At 32.9% G+C, this 22,030-nt stretch overlaps 1 protein-coding gene and 2 long non-coding RNA genes across 3 annotated transcripts; 1 reads left to right on the top strand and 2 right to left on the bottom strand.

The window, feature by feature from the left end:
• The first annotated feature begins 6,380 nt into the window (after positions 1–6,380).
• LOC105325048 (L-rhamnose-binding lectin CSL3) lies at positions 6,381–8,793 on the top strand. The gene is made up of 3 exons (XM_011424419.4): positions 6,381–6,523; positions 7,456–7,749; positions 8,487–8,793. Exons 1-3 carry the CDS (start codon positions 6,427–6,429, stop codon positions 8,771–8,773), a joined length of 678 nt encoding a protein of 225 aa, XP_011422721.4. The 5' UTR covers positions 6,381–6,426; the 3' UTR covers positions 8,774–8,793.
• A 1,346-nt stretch (positions 8,794–10,139) lies between these two features.
• On the bottom strand, positions 10,140–10,694 carry LOC117693047 (uncharacterized). Its single transcript, XR_004604283.2, has 2 exons — positions 10,554–10,694; positions 10,140–10,399 (listed from the first exon to the last, which is right to left on the bottom strand). It is a non-coding gene; the product is annotated as an uncharacterized lncRNA (long non-coding RNA).
• Positions 10,695–20,000: 9,306 nt separating this feature from the next.
• LOC105325049 (uncharacterized) lies at positions 20,001–21,614 on the bottom strand. Its single transcript, XR_899652.4, has 3 exons — positions 21,456–21,614; positions 20,371–20,475; positions 20,001–20,145 (listed from the first exon to the last, which is right to left on the bottom strand). It is a non-coding gene; the product is annotated as an uncharacterized lncRNA (long non-coding RNA).
• Between the last annotated feature and the right edge of the window lie 416 nt (positions 21,615–22,030).

Consider the following 22,030-nt stretch of genomic DNA (forward strand, 5'->3'; position numbering starts at 1 on the left):
TAACGTTGGTAACTTTAACTTTGTTATACCACAGTCTAGGACAGTTACATATTGTAACAGCTTTTTGCCATCAACTATTCCGCTATGGAATATGAAACACAATGTATTGAGTCCTTTTCATCTTTCAAAAATGCACTTTATAAACAATCTGTAGAATTAGCAAAAAATGCAAAAGTTTACAATTATGGAAATCGCAAAGAAAATATTGCTCACTCTCAACTTAGAAATAAATCTAGTAACTTACAAGCTCACCTTTTTGACCAATGGTAAAGCGACACTTCAACTTGTAATAATTGTGGTCACACATGTGAAGACATTCTTTATTTTTCCTAACTTGTCTAGCATACTTTAATCACAGAACATTGCTCATTAACAGTATTCAAAATTATATAATCCTAAACAATCTCAATCACGAGCAAGTATTACATGTTTTACTTTTCGGCGATAGACAACTTCACTATAAAACCAACTGCTCAATTTTTCAAGCAGTTTAACAATATATTAAGTCAACAAAAAGATTTTAATTAATACCTATTATTATTAATTTTGCCTAATATCATCCTAAACTTTACTTCATTATATCAATAATGCACTTAATATCTTAATCCTCTTGTTTTTATTATATGCTTCATATATAATATTCATTATCATTAATAATTTTCTTAATTTCAATTGTTTATTATGTACGTATTTGCATAATAAAATATTTGTTAAAATTAAAACTTTTGTCCAAAGAGGGATAACTTTGAAACAGGAAATATATAGGGAAAATGTTCAAAGAACTGCAAGCTACAATTTGTGAGATGAAAACATCTTCAAATAATGTAGATTCTAAATTGTAAAAATCATGACCCCTGCACTATTACTTGACCCCCAAGAGGGATTCAAAATTTAATATACAGTACTAGGAAAATAAAGGGATAATGTATTATAATCTTCTCAAGAACTACAATTTAATCCTATAATTTTTGGAATTACTATGTAATCATCCTCAAATAATGTAGATTTTAAATTGTTGAAATTGTAAAACCCGCACTAATAATTGGGGCCCAAGAGGGGTTCACAGTTTTACGTAGAAATACATGTATAAAGCGAAAATGTTTTTAAAAAAGTCTTTTTCCCAAGAACTACAATTATAGAATTACTATGCAGGATTCTTAGAAATGATAGATTCTAAATTGCTGTGGTTTCATCAATATTTGTTAAATACCAATTTTCGTGGATTTCATTGTTTAGTTGATCCACGAAATGAAATGTTCATTGAAGTGCAATTTTTATTAACATTTTGTATTGATAGGGTCATTGGCCACGAATTTACGTATCCTTGAAATTGTGATTTTCAGTTTATCCACGAAAATTGATGCCCTTGAATATTAATGAAACCACAGTGTTTTATAAATTGTGATCATAGACAATACTGGGGCCTTAAGAGGGGTTTAACGTTTAAACTTTGATATATATTTGGAAATTTTTTGAAAACTTAAATAAAATGATACAATGAACTGTTGTTCAGATGAGCGATGAGGCCCAGGGGCCTCTTGTTTTTTTTTTATTGTCATACGCTTTCAGTGGTCGTTTATAGCTATTGAACATCACCTGTCTGCTGTTTACACATTGCATAACAATCTGCCATGTCACATACCGCACAGTCGTATTGATCTTGTGTAGGATAACAAAACATTAACTTTATCGTGTAAGATTTTATTAGCAAGTATGATATTCAAAAGTCAAAACTAAAATTTAAGGATATTATATGATGTCAAATTTCAAATCCTATTCACACTATATTAAACGTGTAAACCAGCGAAAAATTTGGTTTCTAGTCATATGGTATGTAGGTGAATACAAAATGTAGTCCGGTATATAATTTACACTCCACTGATTACTCGCAAACGAGCATTTCCAATTTTTTTTTGTCGGGAAGGAAAAATAAAGGTTAAAAAAATGGTGGATTTGGGAAATTCTTTTTAAATACAAGTCAATACATGTAAATTATGTTATTATGTTGCACCACTCTTTAATAGTGATGAATTTTAGAATCGTTTACATTCACGTTTAAATTCAATGCTCATTCATTAACATTTTTCAAAAATAAGTAGGTCGTGAATGAACAAAAAATAATATAAAAGAAGAAAAAATAGATTACATTTTTTCAATAAATAATGAAAAAAATTGAGCTGTCATTGATAAAGACTCATGGCAACAAGGAAAACCATTGTCCAGAAAGGGACGGTCTTGGAAGAGGATGACGTGTTTGGGGCCGCTTGTGGTCCATTACACAAGTCTGTATTACACATGGACAAGCACGTGAAGAATTTGCCCTGCACGTAACTGCATGTAGTTATGTTTTTATCCTGTGGAAAGTTCAGAAATCGACTCGCATTGATGGAAAAATTGATACCATCCGAACAGTCCCGGATGTACGCCACAACAACGCCTGTGGAAAGAAAAATGTAAACTCGAACCATATAAACCGAGGACTGTATTAAATTTGTTTCTTCCAACAAATTAAAGAAATAGCAGTTTTTATGCATGAACATAGGAAAGGAATTTACAAGGTGATATTTTATAGATCCCTGATTACCCAAAGTGATAAGACTACATGTATGTAAATAAATATTGATGTTTTCATCGTTTTCCAGGCATGGTTATCGATTTTTTCACTATTCTTTTGAATGATACATGTACATCCTCAAAATTCTTAAGTTTCGTTGGTTTAACATAAAATACAACATATAGTAAAATGTATGCTGCTCTAAATTACCCACCATTTATCTCCACCCTCTCAATAACACACGTGTCTTCTGACTCCGAGCACTGCTTCCTGTAGGTATATTCTGAACTGGTATGGTTTGTTCCGTTGTCCTGGTGCATGGCATGGTCTTTGATCATTATGTCGAGGTCCTCTTGACATGGCCCGTTTGGTCTTCCATCCCCACACTGATAGCAATACAACGCATCTGTAAATGGTAAAATGTAACCATTTATCAAGTTCTTTATAAAATTAACATTTGGAAATATTCTGTTTGTTATTTTGATATCTTAGACAGCAGAATTGGTCAAATGTATTTTTACAATGCGCTAGGGATCAACATTTCCTGTGCTGAAATACTAAAACATAAATTTTATTAGCTCTAGTTATTTCAACTTTTCGCGGTTTTGGTCCTTTTAAAGTATTTCAATTAATAACAAATGATAAAGATATAAATCAAATATTTTTTCTATGATAAACAAGACAATGACATTTCGTTAAATCATGAATTCGAAATCAAGCATTATATATGAGATCAATAAATAACAGTGACTCAAAGGTAGAACTTCCTGAATAGAAAGTATCCATACACACAACTGTTGACTTCGTATTTCCCTCAAGGTGTTCATGTGCAAAACCTCTCGTAAAGTGGCATGGATACACATTTACAACATGGAGTTCTTATCGTAGTTCCTTGTATTTTTGTATTATTATTGAACATCTGAACTTTTTTAAAAATTGGTTGGCCGTATTTAAACGAGAAACAAAATGTTACTCTATATGTATATTGTTTTGTTATACTTTCATGTTAAATACTGAAATCTGATTGGTTAAGACGCAGTTAATAATATTTACTATTACCCTCAGCGTTAGCAACGCACTTGGCAACGGGTAACATTAAAAAATGTTACATGCGCGAAAATTATGCGCGTACGGTTCGCTGTAGAATTTACGTTATTCCTATATAAAAGCAGTAAAATTTTCTTAAAAATTTTAAAAAAGACATTCAGTATAACAAAATAAATAGTGCCTGTTTGGGAGGATAACAGTTGAAATTGACACCCCTCGAAAACCATTGTCAACCTCCGCTTCGCGTCGGTTGACAATGGTTTTCTCGGGGTGTCAATTTCAACTGTTACCCTCCCAAACAGGCACTATTTATATAGTAGTAAACTTTTCAGCCTGTTATCGAGTATGGACGAGCGGTCAGTTGGTATCAGTTGAGTTCTTGACTCGTTGTTGTATGTTTTCATGCCTTAAACATTACTCCCTGATAATTAAACACCTGAAAGTAATTCTCTGTAGTTCTTTGTAAGAATGGTGGATAACTACTTACTCTCGCCCCCCCCCCCTTTCCCTCCTGAACTTATTGACATTGTACTGCGATAATATGCCAGGGCATTATTTTTTATCTTCTAGCTACTTAATATTGTAAGAGTGTTTTTAATTACTTTTACATATAATTTATATAAACATGTACATCGTAGGTTGTCTAGGAACTTAAAATTAAAATAAGATTAGATCAATTTTAATGTTTTTCTAACGAACACAACTATCTTCAACATGGTATTCAAGGGTCTCTTTTGAAACAAGATAGGGTTAGCATCCAACCAGTAATAGAATTTTCAGGGGCCGCTCCCTATCTAGTTTTTCATTAAATTATATTTATTCATTGAAGACATCAAAGATAACTGGATGTTCACAAAATGGATAGTGGGCCGGCCATCATGAATTGTCGCAGGTCATAAATGAGATATCTATGTAAACACGAGGTTGGACGTTTGGTGGGACAAACCCATACAGTTTATAGCCCCCAAAATATATACCGCCGCTGTAACGTAATGGTATCTGTTAACATTACCTATGAAAACGGAGGGGAAAATGTTATGAGGAAACAAAAACCAATCCAGTAAAAATACAGAGGTTGCATAAAACTTGAACCTTATTAGACGGAAATATCCCTGGACAAAGTCTGATGGTTGACGTTTTATAAATTTCACTACTTGTTGAGTTTCACAATAACTTTCATAAAATTGAAAGAAAAAAACCCTTAAGGCAGAAATACCATAAATATTGATAACTCCCTTTGAAATTGGAATGGTAAAGGTGTCATTGCATTTTTTTTTTATCGAAATCTGTCTCTCAGAGAGAGAGAGAGAGAGAGAGAGAGAGAGAGAGAGAGAGAGAGAGAGAGATGCATCAGAATTATATTTTCATCATATTTTGTTCAATGGTTTCTTTAACAGTTTTTACTACATGTATCATTTTTTTTTAAATTCTAGCTGTTTTACTATACACTAAAAAAACCGACTTTCTTTACACTGTTTTTTAAGGTTACTTACGTGAACAGAATACTAAGGAAAAACTAAGAAAAACTGTGAAAGCGAAATTCTTCATGGTTATAATCTCCACACGGCAGTAAAACCAGACTGTGTTATCATCCTATTCTAATGATATATAACTCGAGGTTTTTGTTTGAATATGTGTCATAAAACACAGAAAGGGACATTTGCCGGGTAGATTTAAGTATACGGAAGCCCTTATGTGCAAAAAAGATTAGTTATTCGGTATTTCTCGCATAGTTTGATTTTACCTACAAAAATATATATGCTTGTTTTATGACGAATGGGTGTAAGTAGTAAAATGAAAAAATGCGTTATAAAACGAGAAAACTTGTTTAATATATAATGTACTTTTTGCAATTTTCCATACCTGACTTATTTGATTCAACTAGTCTTCCGTAGAAAATGGGGAAAATTGACGTTGATTGAAAAAACAAACAAACACACACGTAGAAGCGGTTCCAATTTTTGTAGCTACTAATTCTACAGTAGTTGTAATATTACTTTATTGAAAATCGTTGGCCTAAAAGATTTGATTCCTTTATCCGTAAGGGTGGTTTTACTAACTTTGATTTTGGTGGGGGGGGGGGGGGGCATGAGAAAAGAATCCTTCTAGCGACTGTGTTAATGTACTTATAAGTCCAAAACTATCGCTTTTTATTACCTTACTATTGAGTGTAACTCACAATGCTCAAAACATTCTTAAATGCAAGACAAAACTGATTGCTCAAAAAACTGATATGATTATTGTGTAATGGAAACATGTTATCAATTACCAGTAGTAAAAATGCGGCTTCTCTCAAAAATGCTTTAAGATAGAGGCTTGAAATTTAATGTGATTATACATTTGTCATTTGAAAATTTCAGTTCGACAAAAAGTCCAAAACTAGCGTTTTTTATATGACCTTATCATTGAGAGTAGTTTTGTTTCAAATAAATAATCTACTTTGTAATGGAAACATGATTTCAATTACCAGTAGAAAAATATGAAATTTTCAGTGCGACAATTTGAATTTGATAAAAAATTAATTGCATCTTTACAACAAATACTAGTACTCTCTCCCTCATTTTGTCTATCTCTATCCTGTTCCTTTCTCTTTTAACGATCACTGATCACTGATCAGTCTGATTTTATTGTCGAAAGAACGACATCGATTTTACCTTATGTAAAGAACGCTGAAACACGGATCGTCCTTAAGAACCTTTGAATGGAAACCAAAGACAATTGCGTTGTTGTCATGTTTACAAGTTATGATATGCACTTTCTACTGTTCGATTGTTAAACATCAAATAACAGGGTCAAATGTTGAACATTATGGCAATATAAATTGGATGAAAGTAGTTAGCCGGTGCAGTTTTCATAAGCAGTCTGAGAGGAAAATGTTACCTAAACTTCTTGGGTTTGTTCTCCTTTTTGGATCGACATATGGTATGTAGTAAAAATGATCTAACCAGCGAAACAGTTAAAATAAACAAATTTCAGTTTAGAATCTAAAATACAGCATATTGAAAAACTAATGAAGATTGACCCAACTCATTTTTACACTCTACATTAGAGAACTTTTTCTTATATTGCTGTTTCTGAAGTTACTTAAATAAAAATCGATTAAATATAAACTAAAATGAAATTCAGTACTTTGTATAGGCAATTTTAATACTTAACTTGATTAGTATACCTTAATTTCCGAGAAAATGAATAATGTGGAATCTGCGATAAAAAATTAATTAATGTAATGAAACAAAACATTTTTTTATATATATATTTACATCATTATTTGCTCCTTATAACATTGTTTCCTAGCAAAATTTTATGGGAACTTCAAAAAGACAGTGTAACTTTAAAATGTTTTTTTTTTAAATTATAGAACTACTTAAGAAATTATTTTATAATAAATTATACACGTATTACTAAATTAACGCAACAGAACTGGTTAATGTTTTAAAAATGAATCTAACCGATTTAATGGTCACCAAAAATGTTACTTACTATTAAATGTAGAAAGGAAAAAACTTATTTTGCTTTCTTTTTTCATGGCATGAATTATCAAAGTCCATGAAAGATTTGTGCGGTTAAAATAATTTTTATCGAGGTATGAAAACATTTAAAATTGCTGCGTAGTAAACGCATAATTTGTTTGTCGCAAACGATCCTGAATACATTTTATTTGAAGTCTTCCTTATAATTAAGGTCACTCAAATCTTTGCGTTGTACGATTTCAAGCGCAAAACTTATGACAATTATATTGCAGGCGCATAACGAATTGCACAAAATCATCCTTACCATTTAATATCTTAATATTAACGTAGAAAATCTCATAATTTTTTAACAATTTAGTATCTTTTTTATGTTAAAACTGACAGCTATTACGGAGCGTGCTTGTGAGGGGAGCACCTTGTATCTCACTTGTCCCCAGGGACAATCGATCAACGTGACGTACGCTAACTACGGCAGGAGTAACCTGTTCGTCTGTCCGGCCGGAGGACAACAGAACACCAACTGTTATAGCGGGTCGTCCATACAGACTGTACGGAACACATGTCAAGGCCAGAACCAGTGTAGCATCTCGGCTTCCGATGCTCTGTTCGGAGACCCTTGTCCATCAACATATAAATATTTGGAGGTCGATTATGAATGTGAAGTTCAATCTCCCCAGGGTGAGATTCTCTGCATAAAATTCATTTCTATACTCTGTCCCGAGTTTTTGCTTCCACCACTCTTTGCTTGATATTTCAATAATAGTAAATACCTTTGTGCTCAAACTACGTTCATCCACTAATATGAAAAATTTCCAGATTATCTGTTTTTAAAACGCCCACTCTACCGCTTCAGGTTTCAATACACATCCCAAAATTGAAAGTCAACGGAGAAGCCCTGATGATAACGTTAAAAAATTGCGCGAGTTATCCCGAGTACTTCCGAATGGAGAAAAGATGTAAACATTTACCAGTATAAATCTCCGTAAGAAAATTGTTTTCGTTCCTGTGAAATTTTATGAGTGAAAAGGGATTGTTCAATGAAGATATCTTGGATATATTCCCTTTCATCGATTTCAATTGTATTTCTTTCACAGGTATGTGTATTTTTATTAAAAATCATCAAAAATTGATGGAAGCAATAACTTGGGACAGACTATAGTTGATTTATGGTGATTATTTTTCAAAGTATATTATATCATTAAAATGATATCTTCAGTATTTCTTAATGAAACCTTTTATTTTTGGGACATTCATTCATCGAAATAGAAATGTCAGAAAGTTATCAAAATCAATATTCACTATGTTTAAGCTTATAGATGTTTATAAAAGGTTTTAATCAGTAAATCACACATTGGTGAATTTAATTCCTTTTTGCATCGGATATAAGTTTAAAATTGTTTTTTCATGTTGCCTAGGAAACCGATTCCACGTCTGTGAGGGTGGTTCCTTGTATCTTTACTGTCCAAGAGGAACATATCTAGTTATTTTCTCTGCCAACTTCGGACGACTGAGTTCCGCAATCTGTCCAGGTCCCGGATCAAACAACGTAAACTGTGTGTCTTCTAATGCCCTGTCCGTGGTCAGAAACAGCTGTGAGGGGTACCCCAGCTGCCAACTCGAGGCCATCAATAACGTGTTTGGAGATCCGTGTCCAGGAACTTATAAATATCTGGAGGTTAATGTTGGATGCAGTTATTTCTAAATATATATTCATGTATCATTTGTTTCTTTGATATGTTTTCATTTGGGGTTTTTAAATTTCAAACGTCAAAGTCAATTTAATTGTGTAAAATTAATGTAGTACTTAAATCATTCATGTAGAAAAATACTTGAGACACACTTGAAAAATATTTTTGTTTAAAAATAAAAATGGAATGTCGACGCAGATTTTGGCAGCATTTATATAATAGAAACACTTCAAACTGAAGATGTAATAAAAGAAAAAAACAACTGATGCCAAGAATAACATACAATTCTTACATTGTCAAACGCTTGAAGAGAGATGATTTAAAATACCGGTAGATACATAATTTTGAATAAATAAGCACAAAAACTCCACTTTGGTTAATAAATTATATCAATTCTTTTAAAAGGACCCTTCAAAAAATATGTTTTACCATCGAGTTTTCAGTCTTACCTACGAGTTGTTAAGTCGGACAAACGAATAAGTATTTACTATGAGATGCGTGCGAACAAAATAATTTGTTAATAAAACTAGGTTATAAGCCTTACGTACAAGACGAGAAGTGTGATATGATAAATAGTTAAGTAAGTACGAATATTAATATTCCATACTCACTAGATAATATGCCATGCGTACGAAGTAAATATATTAATGTCGGTATAAAATACCCGGTTGTACATGTAAGTCGTTGAGCTCTACAAAGTCGTGTCTTATGTACGAGTTGATATGTCTGACAAATGAGATTAGTATGTACGATGTGGTATAACCTACACTCTAGCTATTGAAGTATTATGCGACGATGTACATACTTGAAAATTGGTCATACAAACGAGATAGTTAGTCGTAATAATGAAATAATGACAAACAACAAATTCTAAGAGGTACGTAGATAATAAGTCGTTTTAAAATGATATTACAAACAATAGGCTATACCATGTATGAAATATGTAGCCACTTAAATGTGTTTGATGTAATTTTCATAAGAAAGGCGTTTGCTTCTTTATAATATGATCGTATAATACACTGTATAGACCGTCGTTCCAGAGCCTAATTTGCAATCTAAAAAGTACTCAAACTTTCCATTTGGATACAATGATTTCATACCAAGATTGGCCACAAAAAATAAAGAAATTGATTTTTTTTTGGTTGGGGGGGGGGGGGGGGGGCAACAACAAAATAGCTTAAACTACAATGTTATCGTCGAGAGTTATTTTTGTATTTAAGCCGTTGTGTAAAATCCTTAATATTAAAAATCATGTGATTAGTTTTTTTACTTGTTTACCACAATCAGAAATCGTTGGTTCAAAAATTCTGTTTGATCGACTCAAACATTGACAAATCACATGAACAACTTCCTGTATTTTCGTTGAGAAAAAACAAACAATTAAATTTTTTAAATGTATTATACAAATAACATTATTTCATCTGCAGAATTACAACCATTAATTGCGAATTTTCAGAAATTTAAAATAAAGTGGTTGACTTTTAACGGTGAATTGGAGTAAAGATGATTGATCACTTTTGACAACGTTCATGCTGGAAGCTCAGATGACGGCCGACATATCCAGTGATCCAGGGGGAAGCAAACACAGTCTGGTCTGTGACATTTACACCCACAGATTTCGTCGAAAATCAGTATACCATCTAAGAAAGTATTGAAACATTTCTACACATTGTATCCATATTAAATATCTATAGACAAAACTGATATATAAAAAGCTTAAGCTGTTAGATATTTCTTAATATTAAAAAAAATAAAATAAAATTGCAATAAAAGGCGTTTATTGCCATTTCTTACCCGATTGAAGAACACAAATAACCAGAAATATAATTGAACATTGTAGCAGTATCAACAACATCTTGTATGTTGACATTTTGTTTACACCTGTCAGACGTTAAACAATATTCAGATTTGTTTTCACGTTTTTAAATACTATTCTAACACGCATGTGACAGCAGTTGCAAATTTTGGGACAGTTTTAGTTGTTTTCCCGATTACGCTTGTTTTCCAACGAATTTCTCCTCATCCGCAAATAATTGATCGTCTAAAATTCATTATCATTTCGGCGTTTTTGTTTGTTTAATATATTCCATGAATATTTGCTGAATTAAAAGGTCTTTTGTTCTAAAAAAAAATTAAAATCTATTAATTGCATGCTTAAATTCCTTAGAACCTTTCTTGTCATGTATTCAGAACCAGTTTCATTACACTAATTATGAATATTCTGTTTGTTCAGAATTTTGTGATGTTGTGCTAAACAGATAATTAATGATTATAAATGTTCTATATTTAGAACGAGAAAATATGTATAAATGATTACTTGTATTACTTCTTACTTAACTGGTAGTATCAATATTTGGGTTAAACGATGAAAAAAGAAATATTTAAATGTGAAAATGAATATACCACAAGTAAGGAAGGAAAAACATCTAGAGCTACTGGTCTTTTCATCTTATCACGTAACCCTAATAATGTTATAGACTGTTTTACTATTATTAGCTTAATGTGTCGTATCACTAAATTAATTGTACGAAGTTATTCCTTAAACTTATCGAAAATTGTTTATTCCATAGATATAATATTTATTGGGTTCTAATATCTTATAAATGGTAAATGCAAAACGACAAAATATACTTAAACAATCATTAAAAAGACTACTTAAATTCAGCTTATTAACACATGTTTACTAGTACGTTTCCTGATTGATAAAACAAGTCAGCTGATTAAAAAAATCTTTTATTTTATACACATATCAAAGTAAAGAAAATCAAAGTACTGATAGTACTGAAAAGCGCTAACCCGGCTTCTGTATGTATATAACAGATATATGTATATAACATTTCAGCTTCTGTATACGCACTATATTTCCTCATCAATGCATGGCAGCCCCGTACATTAAATTCACAATAACCCGTACATCACAATAGCCTATGCAGTTATGTGCATAAACCTCTGAAACTGGTTCCCTAACCAGTTTAAATGATGTATACTTCTGCTCATAGGGAGCAGTTATTCGATGCACCGGAAGTAGAAGTCTAACGACAATAAAGCGCTGAGCTATGCTTCGCGCTTTAAAAATCTAACGTTACCAAGGAAATTCAGCGTTTGGGAACCAGGGGAAACATCTGAATCACAGGGGCCAAGCCCGTTTTAACATTAATTTCAATGTCACCATAAATAATGAAAGGGGTCGAACTCTGACCCAAATAAAAAAAACTACCAGCTCGCTTCAAAGGCCTAATTAATCAATTAATTTTTAAAACACTCGCAATATGCATGTATGTTTTAGAAAAGTAAAGTTTGAGATACAGTCATGCCGAATTTCAAGTTGATGGGTCTTAAAATAGCGGAGATATACGTCTCGAAGTCGACAGTTTATTTTTACTCGGACATTCACCAGTCCAGGGCTCACGATGGGATTTTGCCTATGACAACAGCAGTATTGCAACAAGTCGAGAAACATTCGCACTAATCTTTTAAAATCTTACATCAAACGCACGCTACTTACATACAAAAACTCCGATAAAATTCCTTAAATACTCTCAAAACTGAACTTTTATTCTGCAACCACATTGACTTCTGAGAGGGCCAGTCATTTTAAAATTTGAGAATTTAAACTTCAAGAAAGACTGATTCTGATTGGACCATCAGGGATATTAACCAATGAAATTGATTTTAACATGAGCTATCAAAATGGCCGGTCTGGTAAGAAGTTGATGTGGCTGCAGAATAAAAGTTCAGTTTTGAGAGTATTTAAGGAATTTTATCGGAATTTAAGGATGTAAACAGCATGCGTTTGATATAAGATTTTAAAAGATTAGTGAGAATGTTTCTCGACTTGTTGCAATACTGCTGTTGTCATAGGCAAAATCCCATCGTGAGCCCTGGACCGGTAAATGTCCGAGTAAAAAATTAAGAAGATTTTTGAAAATTTCTCAAAATTTTTCAAAAATTCCCTATTACATGTATCTCCCCTTGAAAAAGGGCATGGTCCTCAATTTTCACAACTTTGAATTCCCTTTGCCTAAAGGTGCTTTGTGCAAAGTTTGGTTGAAATTGGCCCAAAGGTTCTGGAGAAGATGTTGAAAATGTGAAAAGTTTACAGACAGACAAAATGTGATCAGAAAAGCTCACTTGAGCTTTCAGCTCAGGTGAGCTAAAAAGTGGGGACATTTATGTAACACAAATGTAGATAAAATCACTATTAGATTAAATTTATTGTTAATTTCTATTTGTCTTAAAATTTATTTATATTTTCTCGATGTTTCTCTTTGTAATAGTATTTTGCTGCATTCATCTAAATATTAATTATTGTATAACTTATACAATGTTTTGTTTTATCATACCAAGAAACTGTGAAAAAAGTAAAAAACATACAAATTTGGAAAATATGATTCTTTGTTTTATTTATATCTATCTGTTCAGATGGTATTTTTTACTATTTGTTCAAGATTTTCCTGCATGATAATGTATTTTTTAAGGATTACATTAACTTTGATGCCCAAAAATATAGGGAAAGGAATAAAAACCACTTAGTAGGTGTACATTTTATTCAAAAAGTATCCTTCAATTTGATATCTATGGGTTAATAACATACTTGTCTTCCTTGTGGTCTTCTGAAATATATCGAAAAATATAATATTTTATAAAACCCAAAAACAATAATATGTTTTACGGTGCTACCGTTCTGGCGAGCGCAGCAAGAATTACACATACCTTGCATCATTGTCAACTTATAGTTTTATTTAGGTATCAACGAACGTCAAAGAATTTTTGAGAGAGTATTGCTCTACAATAAGTATGCCAAAGGTAATAATTTAAATGGTTATATGATACATACAGCGCAACCCCCTACCCCGAGAGAGAGAGAGAGAGAGAGAGAGAGAGAGAGAGAGAGAGAGAGAGAGAGAGAGAGAGAGAGAGAGAAGAGAGAGAGAGAGAAAGAGAGACCGGTTCCTGTTTGTCTGTTTGTTGGTGTGTAATTTCCCACTTTTAAATTTGATGGTCTGACTATATGCAATATCTACATAATTTTTTTAACTGTTTGTTTTTCATTTTATTCCTTTTTATTTTATTCAAAATGTCCTATTGTTTATTTCCTTCCTACCCATATATATACTTACCTGCCTACTGTACATGCATGCATGAACAATTACCTTAAAAATGGATCGATATGACAGTAAAGTATGGCTCTTGCTAGTATATATACATAAAATCTCTATATTAAAAAAATTAAAAACAAATCATATGTCAATGAGACAGGTATCGCAGTCTATACTGAAATAGCCAGTACATTCATTACAGATTTGATCCACCTCTAAATTTATCGCGGGAAATATAGCGCGAGTGCACTGTGACGTCATTCATGACTTTGTTCGTCTTTGTTTACGTTTCTCGACTCAATACGGAGGTATGTAAGCTTGTAAGAAATCTTTTGAGTCTCGCCAAAGCATATGCGGTACCCAAAACGTGTCTTCAAACTTTAAGTCACCGTAAATTACGAGTTAAAAGTCGGCCATTTTTGGCATAGCACCACGGGTGAAAACATTAGAGAGCATTATGGGACGTAGACAAAAAATTTTGTTTGATGAACTGTAGGATTAGCTCATTCTTTTTCCCGCGCACACTGGTTCTTAGAGCTCGCTTCGCTCGCCGGCGCTGCGCGCCGGCGAGCTGCGCTCGCTATTATCAAATCTAATGTTTAGTTTATTTATTTACATTTTAAAAATTAAAAAAAGGTTTTGATAAACTAAGCATCAAGTAAACATCCTTCTGAATCTATTAGGGTATTTTATGCACTCTTAGATCTATCTTTTTCTGCATGTTGTTGGTGGTGCGAGTACATGTACGTGTCCCCGGCCTGTGTTTGTATCCCAAGATCGAAGAGAAAAGAATGTGTTTATGCTTAAGTACGTTTAGATTTTTTTTAAACTATGTATTATTAATTATGTATCTTCTTTAAACCTTCTTTATTTTTGACAAAAAAAAATTCATTAGATATTGGTCCTTATTTCAGATAGAAATAAAATGCTAATAAAATATTTATAATTTTGCCATTGATATCAGTTTTGTGTAATCTTTTATTGTTATATGTTAGAATTGAGATTATGATTTTTGGGGGTGTTATTGTAGTTTGCAAATATTCGAGTATGCCTTCCCAAGTTTAAAGAGACCAATGTTTATGGGATCTGTAAAAGGAATTAGTATTGAATGTACCAACAGAAAGTTTACTTCTGCGGCTGGTTTGAAATGACTTTCTTATATCTATTTTACGAAAAAGTTTTCATATAAATTTGTGATTTTAGGATCACTTATACATGTATGAATGCTAAAAAAGGTTCATTGACGCAATTTCATTTTTAATTGTAACCCAAAACGTAATAAATGTGTTGCACTTTTAATATTAGTTTTAATTTTGTTCTGTTTGTTCCAATTATCGAAAGGAAGGAAAAAATATGTCACGTCACCATAGTTCAAAAAGGTCATTAATGATGGACAAGACATATCCTTCAGATGTAATTGGTACATGTAATGCCATTAAGAAATCTTTGAGAAGAGAAGCAGGAAGAGTCGCCATGCGATTGGAACCTTCAGCTAGTATTTATGACCTTATGGACAAACTAGAGAGTGTTTATGGTACCTTATAATAGAAGGAAGGCGTTTAAGCTCAATTTCATAGTGCTAATCAGCAACCAGAGGAAAATGTTATCAAATGGGGATGTCGACTGGAGGATATCTTAGTTAAGAGCATTGAGAAGGGATTAGCTGATCAGTCGAAAAGAAATGATGTTGAGAAACATGTTTTAGACTGAATTGAAGCAATAACTAAAGGAAATTTCCGGACACAAGTATGATACCATTGGTGATTATGACAAACTTAGAACAGCCATACGGATCACTGAAAATGAGCACATTGAACCTGCCTTTCAGGATCAACCCAGATCAGGACAAGATACTAACAAAGCTATGGTTACAGTTTATAGACATATCATTGCTAAAAGACAGATTTTACTGGCAGCAGAAAAGCGACATAGGTATGAAATATAACATGATGCAACAGAGGTATACAAATCAAAAAGGCGAAAAACAATTCTTGGGGGAAATTATTTCCTAGTGCTTCAATATACAGCTAGCCTTAAATAAAAAAAAGCGAGCTTTTGCATTGCAAATAACATGAAAATACCATGGTGTTACTGTTAGTAATTGGAGAGGGGTATTCGGGGGAATAATTTTGTTTGCCAGGGGAAACTGATGCCTCATATTGGTGTCTTAAATTTTGTACATTTAGACACAAGGTGTATTTTTGAGAAAATCAACTAAGAGCGATAAAAGCAAGAACAGACTATAGATTGATTGAAACTTATTTGATTGGATGTGAACATACATACCTATGCCTATTGGAATAAGGACTGCTATGGACTGCATGTTATCTTCATAAAGGCTCTGTCACATAAGCTGCGATCCCACGGCGTGTTCACGGCGTTGTAAAATTCATGAAATCGCCGTATGATCGCAAGGAAAATTCAGAAAAAATGTATAGTTTTATTTGAAAGTTTTACAAGTGGATATGTCACGGCGTCCTGTCGGCGACCGAGGTGTTCTTACGGAGCTCCCACGGCGTGTAGCTGCGTTTCAACGGAGTTCTACTTGTCGATTAACTGCGCTCTCGCTGAGTCTCCGCCGAGCGCTCATGACGTGCTAGGAGTTTAAACCGCGCGTCCACGGCGTGCTCTGCGCGCTGACTGCGTGCACAAGACGTTCTTTACTTCTTGGTAGGTTAATATTAATTTGTACAATTGTAGGGAAACAAACAAGGATTTACAACTAGTAAATAAATAAATAAAAAATTGTTTTGATTTTTTTGAAAAGGTACATTGTAATTGAAACAAAACTACTTCTAAACAATTTGTGAAGGACTAGGACAAAACTCTCATATTAGTCAGGTCTACAAAAAAGATCCGTTATTAGTTGTTAGAAAACATAGAAAAGATGTGAAAACATCAGAACCAAATGGCATGAATTCCATCTACGTCCATTGATAGGTCTTGGAATATTGCAAATGCTACTTTTTACATAGTCATCTACATCTAGTTTGATAATTATTACATCGCTTGCTATTGTTCGAGTTTTAAACAATATTTTGTGTTTTATTGAATGTAATTTCTTTGATTCTTTATTACAAACATTTTACTTCAATGTGTAGTTCATGCATTTAGAAGTCCGTGCAACCTGAATGCCTCGATCGGAAATCAACCGACCGTATCTTTCTCAAGCGGTATATATACCCCAGTAGCAGTAAAGGAGCAATCGAAACTAATATGGCGACCAAATGCTTTTATGAATTCATGTCAGCTTTAAGGCAGCCACAATCAATAAATATGTAACATACTTTATTCTTAGAAAGAATTTCCAATCTATCCGCAATATCTTGCACACACAGTGCTATGCTGTCTTATTTCGCATGCAGATCGAACACGGTTGTCGTTAAAACAGAGTGCATAACGTCTGCATCTTTTTGAAAACCCCGGCGGCACAACATTAAACATACTAGATAAATGATAGTAAATCCAAGAAAGTAAAAACGTAAAATCGTTTCCATTGGTTTCTAAAACAACGTTTCTAAAATCCATGCGATCATTGACATTGCTCGATCTGCCACAGTGTGTGGTTTGCGCATGTGCGATATTATAACATACACAGGAAAACGGTCTACAGCTATCGAGGAATTTTGGAAGTATCTGTGCCTGGATTTTAGTCTGTCTTGTTTCGTCGTTTATTGGACATTTCTTGCCAGTGCAGTGGTTGTCATATTATTTTTGTTCAAAACGCGTGTTTACACGTCTTTTCTTCAAAGGTAACGTGTTCGGGTGCATGAAATACCTGAATGCGGTGAACCGTGAATTGTGCTCTCGGCCTTATATAGGGGCTGTGTAGCGATGAACAGAACAATAGAAATCGACAATTAATATGGCGGTAGTCTGAGATAAAGGGAAATAATGCGTATTTATGAATTCATGTCAGCTTTAAGGTACTTCACTACACCGAGACACTATGTCACAAGATGGCGATTTGAATGTTTTGTTAAACTGTTTGTATCAATCGATTCAGATGTACATCGCCATAGCTCAGTGGTTGAAGTATCTGGCTTGTGAACCGCAGGTCATAAGTTCGAATCCACCTGGGGCTTTTTTGTCATGTTAACTGAATGAAATTTTTGAAAATATCATTTTTTATCTAAAATTGCACATTTTTTCGCCTTTTTGACATATAAACACTTCTTATCTATCATGCTTTCTATCATAATCAAGTAACTTTCTGCTAATTTGAGGCACCTTAATTAAGTCATTATAATTTTATAAACATTTTACAACATTGTGTAGTTTTATCTTTTTGCAGCCTGAATGATGACCCAGTGACAGTTGAACTATGGCGACTACTAGTAAATGTTTTCATTAATTCATGTAAGCTTTAAGCTACAGCTACATAGAACGATGAGCAAGTGGTTGTGTACCTATTAATGCTAGGAAAGATTCATTACCCTTTCTATCTCACGAAGAAGAAAATGCAACTGCCGAGTATATGCACTTGTCTGAAATGGCCCTGAGGGGTTTGGGATTCCAACCGGCTGATGTAATGAATTTAGTTCAAGATTTTGTAAATAAAGAGAATAACAGACCTGGTTCCACCAAATGCAACCCCTGGACAAAGGTATATTTGGCCCTAGGAAAAAAAACAATGGTACCCAACAGTCAGGGAAAATACACAGAAAACCCAGACACACCAATAACCAAGAGAAAGCACACATCCTGTGCAAATCCAGTATTATTGTAGGTAGATTCAAAAGGGCAGATATTTTCCCACTTCATAAAAATGCTGTGTCCATAAGCTCACTAAAGCGCTCTCTTACCTTAACAATGTGCTATCAAGTACAGGTGAGATGCACGTTAATGGGTTTCAAATTGCTTTTGATACCTATAACTCCACAATTTCATGACTCCGAGAGAAGTGTAAGAAAAAAGAATCGGAGAGATATGACATTGAGAGAGGGTATCCCCCTTGGTATGATGCACATGTATACAAGAAGCTTAAGAGAAATCTTCAAAAAGATTTAAATTCTCAGACTGATGGTCCAATAAAACCAAAAGACACAGACACAGCTACCACAAATCCAAAGGATCTAGTAAACATTACAAGAAAATACGTGGTCTGAAGATTAAGGTTAATTGAAATATTAACACAAAAACACGGTCCAGGGAATATCAATTCACAGATTACAGTTAAGGTGTACATTTCGTGATACCTATAGTCATTTGTCACACCCTGAACGCAGTGTATGCAGAATATGGGGGGAAAATCATGAATTGCCAATGCAAGGTGCTGTCTTGGTTGATTTGGTAGCAAACTGAGATGGAGGGGATGACACAATTTTTTTTTATTAAAGTTTAAGGCGTAAATTTGGGTTTCTTTTTGAATAGCTATTAACTAATCCAAGCTGACAGATATGTGTACCTTGTGTATTATAACGTATGGGATATACCTTTTATTTTTAAAAAAAAATATGCATGTATAACGGCAGATGCCTTTGTGTAAAGAGGTCTGGCGATAAAAGAGAAATACGGCGAACAATAATCTTTTTTTGAAATTCTTGATTTAACATATATCCGGTTTCTTGGTTGATTGGAATTGGGTCCAGCGGCTTTCCCATCACCATCGTTTTATTAATAGTAATTACATTACTAAGTTTTATTAAAAGTCCTCGACACCCACGACTTTTTTTGTTATTACGTCACAACATGGCAATTTTAACCAATTATCAAGCTGTTTTAACACGAAAATTTGGTTTCTATCTAACTAGTGCAATAGGTATAGTTCGGTTTACTGATTATCGGGTCTAGAGTTCAAATACGACAGGGACTTTTGCTTATTCTGAATAGCAATGAATTTTATTTAACTCACTATTTTCGCAAAAACTGTTTACAAAATAATAAAGATAAGGAACAAGGAACAACTGCCAAAGATAAATTTTACAAAGTGCTACAATATTAAATATACATTACCTAGTAATATTATTTTTTGGTCGTCATCAGCTGGTGCTACACCTCAGAGCCCTACACCATGTTTACGTAAATAATACCAGCCGTGTTTTCTTTGGTGTTTTCAATCAGTGTTTCATTTGGACTTTGAAGGAAGCTAGTATTGCATACAAAAATTACATAGTTCCTTAGAATTTTAAACGAAACAAAATGATTTGAATAGGATTTATTTCGCGAAATAGTTAGAAACAAACATCTTAATTGACGTTATACATTTTTCTATTTCTTTAACATTCCAAAATAAAGGAAGTTTTTTTTCTTGAAAAGATGTTATCGATACTTCAGTGATGGATCAACTAAAAAAAAAAATATGAAAATAATAATAAAAGTTTTATTTAAAAAAAACCCAACGTTTTCATCTTTCATGCAAAGCTGACCTCTTAAATCAATTTAACAAAATAATCTAATCATTGCAATTCAAATCGTGATACTATTAAACAATAAAGCGTTTAGTATTTTCTTTAAACATAAATTACTGTTTTTAATTAAAAGATACTAGATTTACGGCAGTGATTACTTACATCATCCAAAGACTATGTTTTTACATTTGGGATCCCAGTCAGGAAGGCAATCTGGAGGTTGTCCAAAACATCCGCAACACAAGTAATACGCATTTGGTAATGCCACTTTCAAATTAAAACCAGAAAAATGTCATTCGAAGAACTAAAAAAATGATTTCATTTGATAACATATTATAAGTGGTCATATATTTGCAAAATGAGTGTTTTATTCTGGTTTAAATACTAATATCAAATCTAGATAAAGTGGGATCGATCATTTTGTTAAAGCCTGGCATTTATTTTACAAGTTTCTGAACGTGGAAATCTATAAATATCATATATCAATTAATACATCATTTTAAGATTGTATCTATCATTTTGTCGTTGAAAACCCGCTTTCTCATTTCGTTTTGCATTGGTTCATCACAGAGACAAATCAAAATACACATATGAAAGAAATTGTCCCAAGTCGTTTAAAGGGGCATGGTCACGATTTTGGTCAAATTTTATTTTTCTGTTTTTATTATTTGCAATGCTTTAGGAATGCCTTTCTAATGATCAAATAAAATTTGGGTGCCAGTCGTTGAGTTTTAAGCAAGATACAGGGCTTACAATTCTTTGTCATGTAAACAAAACTTTTGTTTACATAGATTCAATATACCAGTAAAAAATCTTTTTGGGGCTGGTTTGTAAATCTGATCATTCATTTTAAGCATAAATAAACAGTTCCTAACGATTAACACATTCATTTTAGGTCTAAAACTGGAATTTTCACTTTAACATTCAAAATGTAAACAAAAGTTTTGTTTACATAGCGAAGAATTATAAGCTCTGTAACTAGATAATAACTCACCGAATGACTCTCAAATTTTGGTTGTCTATTAAAAATGCCTTACTGAAGCATTGTAAATATTTAAATCGAAAAAAAAATATTTGACCAAAGTCGTGACCATGCCCCTTTAAAGATGAAAACTGATATCAAATAAGGGATTTGATAACAGATTACGACTTTACTTTGTTGGCATGTTGTTGTACAGGTTTTTGTAATTATTATATTTTAAGTATAAAGTTAAAATTAATAAAATAAGTTTTAAGTATTATTTTACCTGTTTGGAGAACACCAACATACATTAAAACCACCAGACACAGCATCACTTCCAAGCTTGTGTAGAACGTCATCTTACAAACTATTGTTCGTTTTGTGCATCATAAAGAGTCAGCGGAAACCTTCTCATTTAAATAGTTGGATATATGGAAACACTTTGGGTTTTCCCGAATGTTTGGTTTGGTTTCTCGCGAACGTCTTTTTTTTTTCAATTGATTTATCATGCTAAAAATTGTTCTTAGACAGATCGCAGTTTCAAGATTTTTTTTTGATTTGCGTAACTTTATGCACATATATTTGGAAAACGTTATATATGTAATAAAGGACTAATTCTGTTTTTTAAGATAATCGTTCGATGAATAATTGTTCTTCTTAATCGTCTTGATACATTTATATTTATAGTACACATCTAATGCGACTGCAAATGACACAGTCAGTATGATTCTAATTTCTGGAAAATAATTTGTCATGGGTCCGTTTCCATCACTTTTAGTTAATATTCTTACTAAATACACCATAAACAGTTGAATCGAATAATTGCAAACTCTTCAAGATTTTTTCACATTTTTTCGTCAT

This window comes from Magallana gigas, chromosome 3, assembly GCF_963853765.1.
Source record: "Magallana gigas chromosome 3, xbMagGiga1.1, whole genome shotgun sequence".
Taxonomy (NCBI): domain Eukaryota; kingdom Metazoa; phylum Mollusca; class Bivalvia; order Ostreida; family Ostreidae; genus Magallana; species Magallana gigas.